The 19,841-nt window shown below is 36.1% G+C and overlaps 1 protein-coding gene across 1 annotated transcript; it reads right to left on the bottom strand.

The window, feature by feature from the left end:
• Positions 1-14,340: 14,340 nt before the first annotated feature.
• LOC128019655 (nucleoporin NUP35) lies at positions 14,341-19,330 on the bottom strand. The gene is made up of 9 exons (XM_052605758.1): positions 19,163-19,330; positions 18,668-18,829; positions 18,439-18,566; positions 17,125-17,179; positions 16,888-17,023; positions 16,685-16,754; positions 16,475-16,603; positions 16,210-16,365; positions 14,341-15,033 (listed from the first exon to the last, which is right to left on the bottom strand). Exons 1-9 carry the CDS (start codon positions 19,173-19,175, stop codon positions 14,956-14,958), a joined length of 927 nt encoding a protein of 308 aa, XP_052461718.1. The 5' UTR covers positions 19,176-19,330; the 3' UTR covers positions 14,341-14,955.
• Between the last annotated feature and the right edge of the window lie 511 nt (positions 19,331-19,841).

Here is a 19,841-nt window from a genome sequence, read left to right as displayed (position 1 = left end):
ACTGAGACCAAACTCTTTAACTGTGGTTTTGTCCTCTGTTTGGACATCTTGGTCACATTTCAGAATTTTTAACATAGAAAAAAGAACAAAAATCAAGATATTTTGACATTATCTGGTTTTCAAACATACCAACAGTTTATGTAAAAGAATGTAGGAGACTTATTGACATCCACTAAAGATCACCTTCTGACCAGTTGCTGAAAAGTAATTACTTGATATTTTGTCATCCAATGCAATGAAATTCATATAGATGTTTTAATTTCCATTTAATGCAAGAAGTCCAATATTCATCAGTTTGCACAAACAGAAAGACGTTAGTCATGAGAATGATGAATGCATAATGATTCTCTTAAAAATGGCAACTTGCCACAGATGGAGAGGTACATCCCAAATCAATTCAGTAGTTAAACATAAATGAAAAACAAAAGAAATATCACCAAATGCATTGGATCTCTTCAATAATCTATTCATTTCTAACCTCTGTGGAATGAGCTTAAAAATCAAAGCGTGCGACTTGGCATGCACTTAGTTGATGAGGAGTCTTGGTTGCTGCAGCAACGACAATTATAACAACCACTGCATTGAGGGATGCTTATGTTTTTCAGTCTTCAACTTGAGCAGCTGTACACGTTCTGCATGCATTATCTGTAATTTCACACTGCGTTTCAATATAACATCATCTGCCTAAGTATTTCTCAACCATTTTTAGATAATTAAGTGGTCAGACTTCCAGTAAGCCATTAAGAAAATCGCACAAGCATCAATACTCTTATTTTAAGACATAAGGCAAATGGCCATTTATTCTGTCACTTCCAGTGGCAGGGTGCTCTATGGAGCCAGGAGCCTGACTTCTGTTGAAACAGATCTTGCCAAAAAAGTTTTCTCTTCATGGCAAGGTTTGCAAAAGGCAATTGTTTTTGTGGTGTTCAAAATAAAAGCAATCTTTGGATCACAGAGTTTGACCTGGATTTGATTCCCCTAGCTTGCTGTAGACACTTCTGTTTGAAACTCGGCTCAACTTCAAACTGTCAAAATACACCAGCACTTGAGGAGCTGGAGATCGTGCTGTATTATTTCTAAATCCGTATCCAGGAGAGAGCAGATGATCCACATTTTAGCACAAAATGCCCAATGTGTTTAAAATGCAAGACACTAAGACACAAATAGAGCAGAACCGTAAACACTGTGAACACTGAAATGTCATCTTAATCTCTTTAAGCTTCAGTTCTCTAAACAAATACTCAAGCCTCAAAAGGAATTTACCCTGAATTTGCGTGTGATGTTCGAGGAGGAGGTTTATTTTTTTATGAGATGAAGCCGTGGGAGTGAAGACGACCTCAATGAAATGGAAACGAACCCCAACTGGTTTGGTGGATTCTTGTGGAGCTGACAGTCTTGTGTGAGGCTTCAATCTGAAATGAAAGTCTTAGACAAATGTTTAATGCATTTATTATGACTTGGGGTGATTTTCTCAGTCACCTTTTCTTCCAATCTGCTCTCGACGACAGCTCTTCAATCATTCACCCAATTGTGAAATGCAACGCCATTAATACGCTTAAAATATGGAGCAAGCAAGCAAAATAAATTCCAGACAAATTGTTCTCATCTCGAAATGCGCGACAAAGCAATGCATCAGAGAACTCTTTCATCGTTTTTAAAATGTGTCTGACAGCTGAAAAAACCTAATTGCTCGGATCCCTCGTTATCTCATTAAGAACCATAGGTGCATCTTAGGAAAAAGTTAAATGCATTATTAGTTGAGCTGGCAGGAGATGGAGTGCGAGCTGCACCATGGAGGGCTTGGCATCAGGTTCACACTTGTACCGAATAAGTTTCTCTCTTCAATCAAAGAACAATACATTTGAGCAACGCTGACAGCCTAGACAGCTGACAGACAACCGCCATCACCTAATTGGTGGCAGAGTGAGCGGGTATAAATCACTCTCTCACAATAAAAGATAAAGGCTCTAGACAGATTTAAGGTGGGAAATGCATCCTGAGTGGAATCAAACGGCCATTGTTAGAGGACTATAGTTGCACTTGAGAAGCCTTGTGCTTCGCAGATTATTGTCCTGGCCGTTTTAGCACATACCAGGCCATTCACTTCAACCTCTCTGCACCTACTAAGTGGCAGAGGTAAGGAAAAAGAAAGAAAATGGATTGATGGATGGGACGAAGATTGAAAGGGAACTTAAGATAGCTTTCGATTTGTTTCCCTTTCGCCTGAAGAGCAGGTTAGTGTGCTCGAGTGTGATTCGGGGAATTGAAGACCCCTGGCATCAGCAAACACAGATATGACTAAAGTGCAGTGATTGCTGACTCAGGACCAGTGAGTGACATCTTTAAAGTGAATGGAGGGATGCTTTTAGAGCCATTGTCGCTAGAAAAGACAGAATGGGATGTGACTCTAAACACACTGCTGACTGTTGGGTTGTCTGGGGGGTACGGTGACGAGTCGCCCAGGGGGTATTTTGTCCTGTGACACACCTGTTCTATATATAGCAAAGTGATTGCCACAGCGCTGAGGGGATAAGAGCTGTTCATCTTTCTGAGAGTTCATATTTAGGGTTGCCAACTTCAGCTGAAGAAAATAAGGAACACTGTTGGTTGTTTTTAGGAAAATATGCACTTTCTTTATACTGTATCACATATGGCATTAGAGATTCAAGTAAACCATTGGAGGCAAGAGACAATGAAAAAAAGAATGTCTGCAGTATATATGTGTATCTATAAAAATATGCTTGACTGAATTGGGTGCTAAAGTTCATTTGAGATGCAATCACTTAAATTTCAGCTCACTGACAAATGTCAAACCGAACTGTCACACATCATTACCTACATGTCAGTTTGGCTCCCACCTTTCCTGGTGCAAATAATAACACTGGAATTATGACTGTATGTAAATATTCAGACTTCAGATTTCATTGTTATTTTTAGGGTACTCATACATAATTTTTTCAATATTCTAATTTTTTTTTAATGTTCAGTTATACAGTGAAACATGCAATATTGACATGACAGAATCTAAAATATAAAAAGTATTTAAGTTCACTTTAGAAACAAACATCTTTACCAATTATTTAAATTCAATTTATATTATATATACTTTAAATTTGTATAGTTATATTTTACTATTATTATTATTATTTATTTATTTATCTGAAACTGTCAAATTACTATTCAATATGATAAAAATACTATTCAACTAGTATTCAATATGACTTGAAAAGCATTTGTAAATATTTGCACATATTGTGTACCATGAAGCTGTAAACTTCAAAATGGCCTGACTGACTCTCTGACTCTGATCTCTCCACATTTACCAAAAACACTACACACTACAACCAAAAGTGCAAAAAGCCAACAACTAGTACTAGCAACTCTCCCTTGATGTTTCTCCTTAAATGTAGCATCCATGTAATTAATTTCAGCCACTTACACAAAACTGTGTGTGTGCTTCACATCCAATTTGTTTTCCACCCTAAATTGTACATTTTATCATTGTCTTAAGCCCATTGCATTAACACACACACAAAACCATTTTGTAAGAATGGGTCAGTAACCCTACACACAAAAAATGGACTGAAAAGGCAAAAAGCGGGTAGAATGCTAACTCAGACTAAGGTATTGCTTACCCACGGTTGTAAAGAAGTTATTAGACTGTGGATAAGAAGTGCTCAGCTGTGGTAACAGTGAGCACTCACATGGATAATGCCATTCACTGTAAACTGAGTAGCAAGCAATATTCTGATGCAAGCCCCATAAAATGAGAGTGAGTTGAAACGCTGTGCATGCCAGCGATTATCAACAATCTCACCTACTGTTTTTTAGCGTAATTACCAGATGGTGAGGCTAATTAATTCTCATCCCTTGAGAGGAACATTATGTTTTTACAATCTTATAAAACCAATTCAGAATCGTGGGATGTCAAAGAGAGCAGAAATTTCTTCCCCGGAATATCAAATGAAGTTCCCATGAGAGCTTCTCTCGGTCCCCAGAGCGAAGGCCAGATCATTTCTAATACCTTTACATAAACATCGCTATGTTCAGAAATTAAACTGTGAGCACTCACTGTGTGCATTGTGGGAATCTTAAATCAATGTGCAACACCCAATAGAACAATAGAACAATAGATAGAATGATGTGCGTTAACACTCCACTGCAGAATGCAAGAGAATGCACATCCACAGAAAATGGTATGTGTATATATAATTCATCTATGATAAAAGCACTATAATGGCGAAATGATACAATATTCAACTACATCTATCTCTCTAAGAAATTATTTACAGAAATTACAAAGCCTCTATTAGCATATACAATATAAATGAACAGAAACCAGAAATAAAACAATAGAAAAGTCGGTAAAGAGAATAATTTCTTACCACAATATCCTTTAGAAATAAAAGCACTTCAAAACACTCCCTCCCACAGAGTCTGTTCCCAATGTGATTGTTCTGACTTTCAAATAGTTCTGTCTGCCAGCTGGGATCAATAGGGCTAATCCCTCCTGTGGACGCATCCTGTACTCACTAAAGCAGGTATTACTGGCACAGTGTGATCATTTTTTTCTGGTAGGGTCTCTGATGCCGTAGGCTTTCCTAGACAGGGATAAACACGATTTTTATTAGTGTGCTGTATTTGTGGGCCACAGGTGTTTGAAACAGCAATTTCTTAGATCGTGGGAAACCTGCAGCATCCCTGGAATAAAATCAGTTTTTTGAGGAGTAATTAATTTTTTTTTTCTGTGATGTCATACAGGGCAGATTTCTATAACAAAGTGCCCTGAAGAAAAAGTAAGTATTCAAAAACAATTGTCTTTTATATTTCAATATATATATATATATATATATATATATATATATATATATATATATATATATATATATATATATATATATATATATATATATATATATATATTACTTGGATGAGGTCAATTTAATTGAGGGCAGTATTTCCATCCAATAAATATGTGTAGCCAAAACTCATAAAAAAAAAAATAAAAATAAAAATTAATTCATGTAATGAAATGTATTTGAGTTGGGCCAATACACTGATACATTGATGAAGTGATTTTTTTAAGCATTTAACTACAGTAGAAAATAAATAATTAGGCTACAACCTTCTACACTCAAAAAATACATATAAATTAGATTTACTTAACTTCTGACATTAGTCGATTTGTTAAGCATAGCCATACGATAGTTTTGTTGCATGAACAGCATGCCCAAAGTAGTTGTTTTTTATTAGTAAAACAAATTAGATTAATGTTAGCAGGTCCTAAACTCAAGCTCAACACTTTACCAAAATGGTAACCCCTAACAGACCAGATACTTTTTTTATCTATAGTATGTCTGTCTGTCTATCCTTTTGAACTTCCTTTGTGTTGTAACGAATTTTGTTTCAAATTTCAGGTCATGAATTGAAAATAAACTAATTCTTCAATCCTGAATTTTGCACAAGCCATACCAATTACACGAAGGAAATGAAGGATTTCATAGAGCAAATAGATTGTGTTTTACTGCTTTTGCTTATGTTCTCCAGCCATTCCCAAGAGTGCTAATAAGAAACACTGTATGCTACTGAGAATGAATTTAAACATCAACTTGAGTGTATATTTACAAAGTATACAGCAAATTACTGAGGAAAAATAAGGTGCCACATTGCTGGGGAACAAATACTGTGTTAACAGGACCTGTGAGAAATAAAATTCCTTGAATATCTAAGGAGCCAGCCGATATGGATTCATTCTCAAGACACTACTGACATATTAGCTATCCTGATTCTGACAGAAGAATAAATGCCATTAGAATTCCCCAGCTACTCTCTCTGCGCCCACACCTTTTCAGGGCGGGGTGGAGACGGCCTTGCTCTACACTCCTGATAATGTGCTCCTTTCCTTTTTTTTCCCCCCAGCATCCTTTTTTTGCTGACTGCCATTATCTACCATTGGTGTAAATGTATTCTAAATCACTGTGCCCCCTCCATGAGGACCTTCAGAGTAAACCTCCCACTTACCAGCGCTCCCTGTGGGAAAGCAATCACTCAGCGTCAACACACCTTCGCAGATGCCGAGAGTCTCGTAGGATGTACCTACCTTAACTAAGGTCGTACAGAGCCACTCATCTTTGCATCTGTTGCATGGAAACAGCGAGAAGAAAAAGAGGCTAAAAATGCTAACAAGCTCCTTGGAGGGTTTCAGCGGTGTGTAGCATCCAGAGTGACTGGAGGTCAATCAAAAAGTATCTCCATTACAATTATGAAAGTGAGGGAACTGCAAATATACACTGATTGGTCCTCTGGCTGCCACTTTTCAGGCCCCAGGGTGTTCATGCACTACAAAAGCCATATGACCTCTGTTATCTAGATGGCCCTCCTGTATAAAGTGGTGATTACCGCTGACCTCTAAGCACTGGGAGGAAAGACGGAGAGACCATTCCCTCCAAAAGTACACACATGGCAACATGGCCGCCGCAGGCTCTTGAGCCTGCAAACTTCCACTTCCATCTGTTCTTCACAAAATTATTGAAAAAGAAACCGGGTGAGACAAGGTGGTCGGGAGGAAATCTCTCCTCAAGCCAAGCGTGCATCCTTGTGATGACAGACTGCTGGAGGCTGAGCATCATAGCAAACAATGCTGTTAGATTTATAACAAGAGACCCAGAGCACTGGCTGAAGGCCATCTCATGCTGAGAGCTGGGAAATGTACACAAGATGGATGACACAGAGCGACCGGTAAATACTGCGTGAACAATGAACCTTTGTGGAAGTGAGTCACTGAGGACACCCATGCTTTTAGTTCAGCTCTCATAATTACATTTCCTGCATTCAAGGCATACAAAACTCACATTAGTCTTTGATCTTATCAAAAGTGCGTGCATTTGGGAACCACACAGAAGACAGAGATGAAAAATATAAGCCATACATTTAGACAGCATGCATCTAAGCTTATGTAATTGCATCCTCGAATGATACCGCTGCAGGACAAAGATCATTTAATCATTCTCAATGTAGAGAAACATTTCATTTTGGAGAGTAACTTCTACCACCCATCCAATCGACTTGGCAGCTTTTCTGGCTTCTGAATGAATTCTCTTCCTCTCATCGCTGTTCCTCCAAATCAATTGGATATCATTTTTTAAATCTCTTCATAACACCCTTCCCCACCTCTCACACATGTCTGTGAAGGAGCCTGGGCCCTAGTGAGAATGACTATCAAACATATGACTGATTGGCTACAGATAGGTTTCTGGCAGATGCGCACACTTTGAGTCCATGAGTCCACGAGTCAGTGCCACTTGTCATTCAGGTGATCAGACAGGGGAAAAGATAATGCCATCTGAGGTCAGCACATAAATCAGCTCACAAACGCTTTTAGACTTCCTCTCAGCTCATCTGATAAACATTAGTATCTGCTCTCTGAGTACAGTGGGTTCTTGTAGCACTGACAGTCTCATAACCTGAACAATTATCAGATGAAAAAAAGCATTTCGAATATGGGTTTTTAAGAGAAAATTTGAGACATCAAATAACCTTTCTACAGGGACATAAATGCAGGCTCAGAGTGCTTGTAGATGCGAAATATAGAGGACTGTGACCTTCTCCACGAGCAGCGGAGGGGCTAGAGACAGCAGCTGGTTCATAAGAGGGTACAGCTGCCCACATCCAGTGCAGTCAGATGTGTCAATCAGAGACTCAGCGTCCCACATAGTGCAATTTTCTATTTCAGTGATGATGGTGAAAGAGATGTATATTAAAGTCAAATCATGGGAAATGGGTTTTTGAAATCAAACCATTTTATGTACTAGACGTGCTATAACAATCACAAGTTCCCTCCTCAGTCCACCAAGACCATATACTGTATGGAAACAAACCCATGAATACATCAACATGTGACTGAACACATTTACATAACACAGCTACTCAGTTATCAGGAACTTGGCCCTGAGGAAACAAAAACAGTATGTATAATGTTTATTTGAGTAGAAAATTTAGGTAAGAAAATTTGTCAAGACAAACTTTGAAAAATAAAAATGTAAGTGTTTGTTTGAAATGTAAAAAAATAAAAATAAAATACTTTAAAAAGATTTATTATACAATAAACAATATCAATTATTATTATACATAAACAATATCAATCTGTTGGTTGACTGATAAGGCTATTTAAACTTACTTTTCCATTCAAAAGTTTTGTGGTGATTTTATATATATATATATATATATATATATATATATATATATATATATATATATATGTCCTACTCATTAATATCTTTACAAATATACAAAAATGAGAAAAGATTGTCAAGAAACCCCAAACCTTTGCGCAAGAAACCTTAAAAATAACATTGTAATGAGCGTTATATAATGTTACAAAATTCTATAATAAGGCCCCTTTTGGAACTGTGGACAAATGATGGTTGTTTTCTCAGAGGTCACAATGCACATTATCAGTTCAGTGACCAGCAGTGAACGGAAATTACATAAACTCAGATAGACATGAATGCTGGAGTGAATGTAATTGGAAAACCTCCCTATTGCTTTCCTTTGCAGATCCACTGATATTTCTGCTCTTTGTTCAGGCAACCTGTGGTTATCGCTTTCCTCATCTTTTGTATACTTCATTCTCTCAGCATTTTGAATTTGTGCACAATGACAGCATGAGGTCTTAAAAAAAATAGGCTCCCATTTTTTCCTTTCTCTCTTTCACACTCTCAGACACACAGAGTCCTAGAAAGTGCAGGACTCAGTGGTGTCCCACTTATTGTCAAAGGCCTGAGGGACCCAGGAATCTTAAAAAGATGGACACTGCTCTTTTTTTTCTTGCTTTATCTTTCTTTCGATAATCTCTTTTTTATTGACCTTCTCTGTATTTCCTTCTAACTCAATTTCTCTCCTTTCAACTTGTTTATTTCTGTTCTTGCTCACTTTTTCCTCTCATTCTTTTATCCTGGCTGACTTTTTCCACAGAATAAAGACGGGACTCAGCAGTATCTTGCAGCCATTCCAGTGACAGAAACGGGAGGCTGCTTAGATGGAGATAAATGGGGAAGCTCAGGAGGGGTGTGCGTTGACATTTGAAGCTTTTGACATTAAGAAGGGATCAGCTTTTCTGACTCAACTTGTTCGGTACTTTCACTCATTAATATGACTGAGAATATTGAGTTTTAATGTGTGGCGTGTAAATGACTCAGAACTTCGAGCTCCATCATCACCAGCACATCTTCATATCAAATGTTTGAATGCTTTTTAAACTAATAATGCACAAGAGAGACAGAACATTGAACTAGAGCATCATCATAAAATAAATAGATACCCATTATTCAGTAGAGTAGGGGACAATCTTAAGCTTAAAGCTTTTATTAAATGTGCACTCATTGTGAATTTTTTCTTTCATGAAAAGATTTACACAAAAGAAATGAACAGTATAAAGGATGTCTGTAATACCTAAAGAGAGCCATCTGTTTGTATATCCATTCCTCTCAATGCCTGTTGCTCTGCTGGCGCAGAACCCCAAAAAGCACAGTATGTGACTTGAAATTTACCAGCTTTGCTAGTTGGTGCTCAGATATGCCAAGAAAGTTTTTTGACTTCCACAGAAGAAAGTAAGTCCAAATCAAAGAATCAGTCACTAGAAAAAATAAATAAATAACTACTATAAAAATCCATGCAACGTTTATCAAACATGTATTATTATGAAAAGTATTATATACAATAGCATGTAACAAAAAAGAAATGTAATCAAAAAATACAAAAAAATATTGTTGTATAAATGTTTCTGACAAAAAATAAAAATACTAATAAAAATTTAAGAGGTTGATTTTGAGCAGCTAACATTATTAGATTTTTTATAAATAGTTTGATATTAATAATACGTATTATGCAGCTATTTTCAAAATAAATAGACATACAACTACACTAATAAATGTGTTGAATAAACTATTTTCACTCAGAAATTGTTAGTAAATTTCACAAAGCATTAAAAGTGGAACGACTGAAATTTGGACTGAATGTTTGATTATAATATTTTTTGACATAACAATAGCACAACTGAAGGAAACTTTTCTAAATTCAGTTAAAGTGTTGCTCTGTGCATGTAATCACTAAATGCTGTGACTGAATCAAACATTCAGTGCAAATCTGTGCAAATGTAGGCTAACTGCAGATTAGTAAATGTGCAAAGATTCTACTTCATAACATTACATCAACAAACAAGAGCAAGTCAACAACCTGCAGCCAAGTTTGCCACTATCTCCTCTCAAAATAACAATGCTCTCTGTACCCACGGCTGTCAACATCAGAGCGTAATCCTGCTTGACAAGAGCATAGACTCTACGTGACGCTTCATTCACATTCCAGTCCCATCATATCATGGTCCCTGCAAACACCTGAGAGGAGTCTCTGTGCAGGGCCCCGGTTCAGGAGCGCCAGGCAGCAGCCAGTGTGCTTGCTGATAAAGTCCGCTGATGTTTGCGCATGGCTTAACCTGCATGCGATGGTCAGACCATTTTTTTTTAAAGGCATCATGCTGCATCATTCAGTGGAGTCTGAGCAGGGCTGACGGGGCCACAGAGGTTCTCTCAAACTCTCTCACCTCCTGTGTGATGCCCACCTCACTTCTGTCCGTTCATGTCAGCCCAAAGACCCCCACAACCCCTTCTGATTTTCTAACACATTGATCATTTTTTTAAGCATACATCTAACAATACATTCAATTATACAAATAATTCAATTATATTTTTTTTGTAATAATAACAATAACAAAAATAATTGGGCTACTAATAATAATACTTATGTATTTTAAAGTATTTTAATAATGTATTTTAAGCCTCAATAAATAATATTAATACTTTTTATGTATTATTATTCATTAAAAATGATAAACTTTGATTATAAAATAGTTGTAATTACAATAATAATAATTATTAGTATTATTTATTAAATCTAATCAATATTAGTAATAATAATAAACCAACCGATTATAAAATAATTAAAAGGTATTATTATTATTATTATTATTATTATTATTATTATTACCTTATGAAAGATTGGCTTTCAAGTAAATTTCTCACCTCTCATTCCCTCTCCACACTGGGAACACGAGGAAAATGTATTTCAATATTAATGTATTTTAATAATAATAGTGCTTATAATAATAATAATATCTTCATTATTAATAATAATAATAATACTTGAAAGACTTTAAAGACTAATTATTTTTATATTAGACTTTGAAAACCAAAACATCATGTGAAACACATTGTTTGAAATTATCTTCTGAAACGTTCTGTTCTCAAGTAAATTTATCTTGTTTAGATAAAAACAAGACAAAAATCTTGAATAAAACCATTTTTGCCAGTGTTTTTATCCTCCGTTCCCCCTCCACGCTAGGAACATGAGGAGGGAGTCCTCATTACCTCCATCAACAATCACGGAGAACCTCTTGAAGAATAATTTGTTCATGTCTGAATGTGATCTGGAATAAGAACCCTTCACATGAAGAACCCTCCGTCCTTATTCTGATCTCCTCAGAGCTAAATGAAAGCGAGACTGTTCTAATGTGGCAGGAAAGCCTTTGCATGCGCTCGCTCACACATCCGCACCAAACGCCCAGGGCTGAACGCATTAAGTAAAACCACAGCAGCAGCGTGGTATTGATCCCTCAAACAGGCTGTAGCTCTTAAGAGAACTGATAAGAAGCATTCTGAAAGAGAAGTAAACCTTGATGATTGTAATCGGGAGATATTATCATTGATTTTCCCGGGCCATATTCCATTGTGTGCCAAATAAAGAAGCATTTCATTGCACGGTGGCTCTCCTCTTCCCTTATCCCACGCTTGAGATAATTCACCTCCTCTCATTAAATAGCCCATACTGCTGAGGCCTTTTCACTGGACCCTGCCCTGCCAGTCTACACACCCAGATTTTCCAACATCAGGTTGCTTTTCTGCAATGCTGCATTTCCAGAATTTAATTAAAACTATTAATAAGTCTAATAGGACCTGCATTAATCCTATTGCACAGCCAAGGTCTCCCTTAATTCCTTCCTGATCTCTTTAATATAAGATTACACAGTGACTAAGAGGGCCTGCATCCTGATATGTTTTGAATTAGGCCACGCATGTACCTCTCAAAGAGGGATGTTTATGTCTGATGCTGCGTCAGGACCAGGGAGTCAGTCAGCTGATGAGGTTTCAAATTAATATTGTCAGCAGTGCAATTGTCTCCATTAAAAACACAAGCACTTTTCAAGATTATCATTAATCGTTAATAATCTTTAGGTATTAATTAACAATAAGTTGTTCAATTCCAAAAGCCATGCACATTTAACAATATGGGTGTAATAAAACACTTTCAAATGAATAAGTCAAAGTTTACAGTACTTTGTAAGTTATCAGAAAGATGAACACTTATCCTAAGGATAAAAAAAAAAAATCTTTAAAAAAAAATTAAATAAAAAATAGTAAATGAACACGCTGCCATCTAGTGGTCATCATCCCATTTAACTTCAAATCATTGTAGGTTCAAGCTGGAAAATGCATGTGAGCAAGTGCTGTACATCCAAAACAAAAGTAAATGTTTCTCTGAAAACAATGTGTAAATGTAAATGTTTAGGTGAACATTCAGGTTCGAAGGGACCCAAGCATAAACAATATTTGTAGAAACGACCTATAATTTGCAGCTCTTTTTATGTGCTATTAATTCAGATGGCATTCACTCTGAAAAACTGAAAATATTGCATCATGCTCGGCCCCTGCTGTCCTTTGAGGTCAATGAAACCCTGACAGCTTCAACAGTATACCAACCACTACACCTTCATTTATGCATGAAAAATAAAAATAAGCACAAACAACATGCCACAAAAATAAGCCTGTTTCAAGGTTAGTTAAATCATGCCTCCGGTGGAAAAACAGCAGTAATCAGGATGGATTATATCTGAAGCAGGCCCGGGGGTAGCGTGCATCTCGGAGCATATCACCTGAGCTGTGCACTGGCAGTCTCTGACAGCAAGGGTCAGCCTCACCTCCAGAGACCTGCTCAGTGTCACCTTCAGCAAGCACTCAGCCATGTGTCTGATCTGGGACCCAGCTGGCTACCCTGCCTGATCTCAGAGCGAGCTTCACACGCCTGAAACAAGTCTCAGGGTCATCTGGAAGGTGAACGAAAGAGTCCAGCGCAGACAAACGCTCCATCGACAAGTCTTAACCTTCGAGTCTCGAATGAAAGCTCAAGAAATAATCTACAATACAGGCTAAAGTTGCATGTGTGAAGCCTGGGTCAAGTTACAAATTACTTGGGAGCCAAAAATTACATATTGGATTCTATTAAACGTGATGCACCTGAAAACAGAATTTAGTACAAACAAGGTATGTACATACAAAACCAATAATTCAGTACATGTATTGAATATGCTCACCCCGTTTGAAATGAATTTAAATGCATTTTATGTTGATGTAAATGCTGCAGCTTTATAGGTTTTTGTGGACAAGCCTTAAGGCCCCAAAAGCACCAAGCTAGAGTATCGTTCCCTAAAGCGGTTACCAGTCTTACATGCGCACAACACACAAAGACTTTTATAGCTGCTATATTTTTAGAAGGCATTCAGATTGCCGTCTTCTCTCACATTGCCAGAGGGTTTTTGTCCAGAATTCTATTTAACAGCAACATGGTTTTCTTTAACAGCTATATACTACTAGAATACAGCAGGGTTGTGAGGCATTCAGAAATGAACCAAGATTTGTTTCAGTTTTAATATATATTGTCGTTTAATATACGTTTACATTATTTCAAATGTAAAATGAATTGTAATTGACAAAAAAAAATTAAAAAAATTAAAGCCCTCTGCATCCACCCACATGAAGACATCGAGAAGGTCAAAGTCAAGTCTTTTAATACTCTCCAAGTCGAGTCTTAAGTCCTCAAAATTGGTTTCTGACACAAAAGACAAGAATAAACTGGATCAAACACTTTTTGGAAACAACCTGCATTTGAGGGGGAAATTATAAATCACCAGATGCTCATTAATATATGATGCCATGCAACAGTCAACCTCTTACTCATCAAATAATACCAAATCCAAATCTTCAGCCATGAATTTGCACATTTGCTTTAAATTGAATGATGTGTATTTCAGACTTCCACATTATGGACATATATAAAAAAAAAAAAAAAAAAATCTTTGGATGACAAACAGTAAATATAAATTGTATCTGTCTAAAGGCAAAAATGTGTCTCTGAAGAGCTGTTTTGTGTCATTTTTTTAGACTTTATAGATTAATGCCTAGATAATAATTTAGCACAAGATACAAATACTTAATACAACTACAGCAAACAAACTAGTTTTTAATCAGACAGTGTTTATTAAAGAGTAGAGGCATTTTCAAATTCAGACATTTCTAAAAAAAAAAACAGATTCTGTCCCATTAAAATAACTGACAAGGTTAGTGGAAACCCACAAAAAAACTAAAAACAGAGGTTTTCTTGAAAAGAGAAATCCTAGATTGAGGCCTTGATCTCTAAAAGCTGTAGGTGTCAATGATATTCTCATGAGATCCATTTTTATACATCAACTGAGAAAGCTGATCATAACCATGAATTATGTCAGGCAAGAATTTCGGGTTTTCTACAATAGGGTCCCTTGAGTCTGTTAAGACCTGAAACACTTAATGCATATGATTAAGTGGGTAAGTCTGTATGATTTTGAGGGCAGACAGGAGGGACTAACACACGACTCCAAACCCAGCAGTTGAGAACAGTCCATGTGAAACACTCAAGAGTCCATCTTCCGTAAAACAGCACGCAAAGTCGATTAGTCCTCAAAGACAAAGTGCTTTTGTATTCAGTCAGTGCTTGTGCTCAGAAAACCCAACGTCAGTTTTTAGAGCAATGTCAACACATCAGAGGCTGTTGATGGTCTCAGAGCTTTTTCATCAGGACCCTGTGAGTGAAAGATTACCATCCAAACATATACTCCATTGCTTTTGATACCAAACTCTCATCCTTTTTTGGCGTCTGTTGATCTGACACAACCTATAAATCAGAACAAAAAACACAAAGCAAGCACTTCACAAATTGCTCTATTATATTGTTGTTCCTTACAGGACATTTCAGTTTGTTCCAGTAACTAGCATTTTAAATAACATCTGGAAATCTAGATTCTAATACACCAATTATTGTTAATACTCCCATCATTATATTTCCATTTTTCAAAACAATACAGACATTATTTTGGCAAATACTGCAGATTGCAATTGGCAAGAAAAATAATAATAATAATAATTATATATAATATATATGATATATATATATATATATATATATATATATATATATATATATATATATATATATATATATATGAGAACCTGGAGATTTGGTTTGGTCCTTACACTGCGTATAGCGTGACCCATTAAATAGAACTATATTATGAATTAATAATAGTTATAATATTATTGAACTTTATTTAATAATAGTAATTAAACTAAATAATAGTGTGTGATATTAAAAATAAAAGGCAGTCCAAGTATTAAATACAAATGCATTTTGTATTTGTATGCAAAAAAAAAAACATGGAAATCAAAAAAAAAAAAAAATCATTTCAATTTATTTTATAGTAAACTTAAAAATAAAATGATAATATTTACTACTACTTTTTTTGTTTGCCTCTTTTAGAAGATTCACTTCATGTATTCTCCAATTTTAATTCGCTTTGGATAAAAGCATCTAAAAATCAATAAAGCGTTTTCATCATATTCGAACTTCAAATCAGCAGGCTTTTATTTTGGCAGGTTGCCGGCAAGTATGTATACTCACTTCTGGATTTAGCGCTGCAGCTGATTAAAGTGTGTCAGTGGATGAATGTCACAGTTTTGAAATTGTGCTTCGAAAACGGCACCTAGATTTCTGCTTTCAGGACAGGTTGAAAATAAAACTTACATAGTACAGTTTGTGATCTAAAATGGTAATTGTGTATTAACAGTCAGATCATATTTATATAATGCATTTTTTATTTTGGTCTCGCATGTGGACCACTTATGTGCACCCCTGCATGTATGTATGTATATGTATATATATATAGTATATAGTTGTTGTTGTAATAATAATAATAAAGCTGACTTTGCCAGTTTTATTTCAATTAATTTGTTCAGCACTATTTGTGTGGTTTTACCAGCAGAGGGTGGGTGGAAGGTTACAGGCCAACTATACCTGGTAGTCACTGCTGGATGCTTTGTAAGCAGCACTGAGGGGTCTCATGACAGATCGGGGAGTTGATAGAGGGTGACTGGGGGTGCTGGGAGCCTTCACTGGGGGTGTGAACACAGAACTGGAACTAATGCTCTTGTCTGAACTCTCCATTACACTCTGCCAAAAAATAAAAATAAAACGCTCCCAATGAAACATAACCAGTGTTAGACTTTTCCATACATCATGCTCGTCTTCACAAGGATATTACTGCTTTTGTGCTTCTTACTTTATCGATACACGGTTTGACGCCAATCATTATGGCTTCTCCAAATATCTTTCCATCTTTACTGAGAGCTTTTCGCGCCTGCAGTTTAGACTGATACTGAACATGCATCCAGTTACCCGTATTAGACATCTGTAAATTAAAAAAAAACTTTTATGCAATAAAAATCATACATAACCCAGTCTACAGTGCTGAAACTTTGCCTGTACTTACCACATGTTTTAATATGTTTCCATACTGTGCAAACTGTAAAAGGATGTATGATGCAGATGCTGGAGGGAACCTGTGTACAAACAAACAGAAAATTGATGCCATGTAGACATGGCTTCCATAAAGCCTGACACATCATATTTGTACTAATTAAATATTACAAGGGAACAATAAAATAAATAAACAAACACATGATCTATACACACCCAAACACTGTGACCCAGGTGTCATCTAGCTGGTCTTCTGAGGACAGAGCATCTCCTTGTGTGAAGAACGGATCTACTTGAGCTGGGGAAAGTGTTGATTTCCTCTGCTGCCCCGCAGGGCTAAATAAATTAGACACTACAGAACAAAAATAAATAAATAAATAAATAAAATAAGCATATGTGTTTTTTTTTTTTTGACCGAGCACCTCATTTAATAAGCAATTAAATTAGATTTACCTGTTCCTGGCGTCCCTGTTAAACCAGACAAAGGTGTGTGCACTCCAACAAATGGCTGTTAAAAATTAATAAATGAATAATGTATTTAATAGCTGAGCACAAAATCTAGGAAATAAAATAAAACTTTTTATTATTCTCATATTAAATATAACAAAATAAATGTCAAGTGTGTACTTGCTTAATCCTATTCTAATACAAGTAATAGTAATCAAAGCAGCAGGTCTTACTAACTCGCCTTGCACACAAATTAAATCAACTTACAAACTTTTATGACAAACAAATCATGATTCACCAATAACTTTTGTACTTTATATTAAAAAATTAATATAAATTAAAATTATTATTAATCATTATAATTATAATTATAATTTAGGAACAACTAAAACTACAAGCAAACATTACATACTCTTGGTAGCCTTACAGTCATGTTAAGATTATATTTTTAACATAGATATTGCATCTGAATTATATTAAAAAATCATTCATAAACAAAACAAACTGAGTAATCAAAAGGTTTTTATAGCCCAAGCTTCTTTGCAATAATAAATACAGAGATACATATGCACAGCTGGCTAATGAACTTTCTGCACTTTTTCTTACACTATGCATATTTGTCCTTTTTACATTAAAAAAGAAGAAATCAATTCAATGTATAGTTGGCACTGGAGGCTTAATACTGTAGAAAAGCAATACAAGTTTTTCAGTTAGTGTGTTTTCAGCTTTTTTATTTTCATATAAAAATATGACATGTATACATCAATGTAAACCGATCATTTCTGTCATAATCATGCAGCCCTATTAAAGGTGTTTATTTTAAATGTGTTTTTAACTGGTTTTGAGGATGGCATTTGAGAATGGGGTGTGAAAGACGTGAAGGAAAGGTTGTATAGAAAGCCATTTTATGAAGGTGGTTATGGATGCAAATTACTAACCCTGATCATGTGGTTGCTCAGTTAAAATACTCCTAAAAGAACAGAACACTAACATAATTCAATTATGTTAAATCAAGGTTAAAAACCAATTCATGTGTGCACTCAGTGTTTCATATTATGCATACTTTATTTCATAAGTTCTACTGTGTGTACTGTATAAATATTGATAATCCATGCAGTATAAGTGAACAAGACCAATTATCCTTCAGTTAATTTCTTAGTTTTAAAACTACAGTGATGAGGGCTGATGGTTTCTCTTCAGAATTAGTGATTCAATAATTAAACCCTTTCAGTGACCGGTTGCATAAAAGACTTAGACATGTTACATTAAAAACTGACTGAACACAGAAAATAATTGTTATAATTTGTTTGCATTTCTCACTTGTTTGCGAGCAGCAAGAGGTGACATTCCCACACTGGAGCCGTTGAGGTCATCATAGATGCTTCTGACCGGAGGGGCTCCACTCTTGTCTTTAGGCGTTGGGACCACCGGCTGTGGAGGAGACCCAGCTGATGGAGGAGAGCATCACCAGGTAACTTCTGTGCCTTTCTGGACATTCATAATTCCTTATTATCCTTTTACTGCATTTTCTAATAGAATAAGCATTTACCTGCCAGAAGAGAAGATCTGGTTTCTGCCCCGCCTCCTGTCAACCCAAAAGACCTGGGCTGAGGTGTGACAGGAGCAGGCAGGTCTCCCATCAGAAACCCAGGTAAAAACTGAGCCCCAGACTTGGGGGAGGCTGGAGAGCCGAGTGTCATTGGTTCAATACCTGTTATTATACATCGAAAAGGCAAATTTAGTGTTAATACTACTTGCTAATTACTGTCTAAAACCATATAATGGCGATTCAGGGACATACACAAATAAATGAACTTTCAGTGGTTTGTCACTATAATTAAAATGAGTTAAAATACATTTACAGATACCCTAATATATTGATACAGTTTTACGTTAGTTGTTCTAAAGCCGAAAAAACGCATGGCTTGCTGCTAAATTGTAAGTTACCGGTCACATGAGCACAGCACAATTACACACGTCTCTACAAACTCAACCTATATATCGATATACAAACACGTGACTGCTGTAAAACACGAACACTTACTCTGGATGTCCATACTGGGTCACTAACACGGCAGCCACGGAGAAAAGATTAGCCAGATTAGCCCTGGTTTACCAAATAAAAAGAAGTGCAGAAAATTTTGAACAAGGGGGAAGTTGCGCGTGCTGCTCTAGACACATGCGCGCCCCACTTCCGCTTTCACAAGACCAGCGGGCGCTTCTGTCGCGCCCCTGCAGGAAAGAACATGAAACTGATTTTGTTTTTGTTTTGTTTTTGTTTTTTGTTTTACTTTCTTTTATTATTGTAATGCCCTTTTTACTGCTTTAAGTACGAAGTGTATGGATAAACTACAAGAGGTGTGAAATGCTGCTGTTGTATTGTTTTAGGTCCAGAAGACTATTAAGTAACTTAGTAGCCTACATGATTCCTTTTAATGTCCTTTTTTAGTGTTTTTCAAGCTCTGAATGACAGAACACCTCCATATATTTCAGAATACTGCCAAATACGTTCTAAATTGGTGTTTCACATTCTTAAAAAGTACATTTGCAGGCATGTTTTAAAGTTATCTTTTGATTAATGCATTTAACTCTATTTAGTTCTCTCTCTCTCTCTCTCTCTAATTTTCACTTGTTTTTAGGCTCGCAAATGTTTCAAATGACATTTGAAATGGTGGATTGGTAGCCTACTATTTCAGGTTAACTGTTCTTACACTAACTCGTCT

The sequence above is a fragment of the Carassius gibelio genome, chromosome A9 (assembly GCF_023724105.1).
Source record: "Carassius gibelio isolate Cgi1373 ecotype wild population from Czech Republic chromosome A9, carGib1.2-hapl.c, whole genome shotgun sequence".
Taxonomy (NCBI): Eukaryota; Metazoa; Chordata; class Actinopteri; order Cypriniformes; family Cyprinidae; genus Carassius; species Carassius gibelio.
Note: the sequence above shows the minus strand (reverse complement) of the source record. Positions and strands in the feature narration are given on the sequence as shown.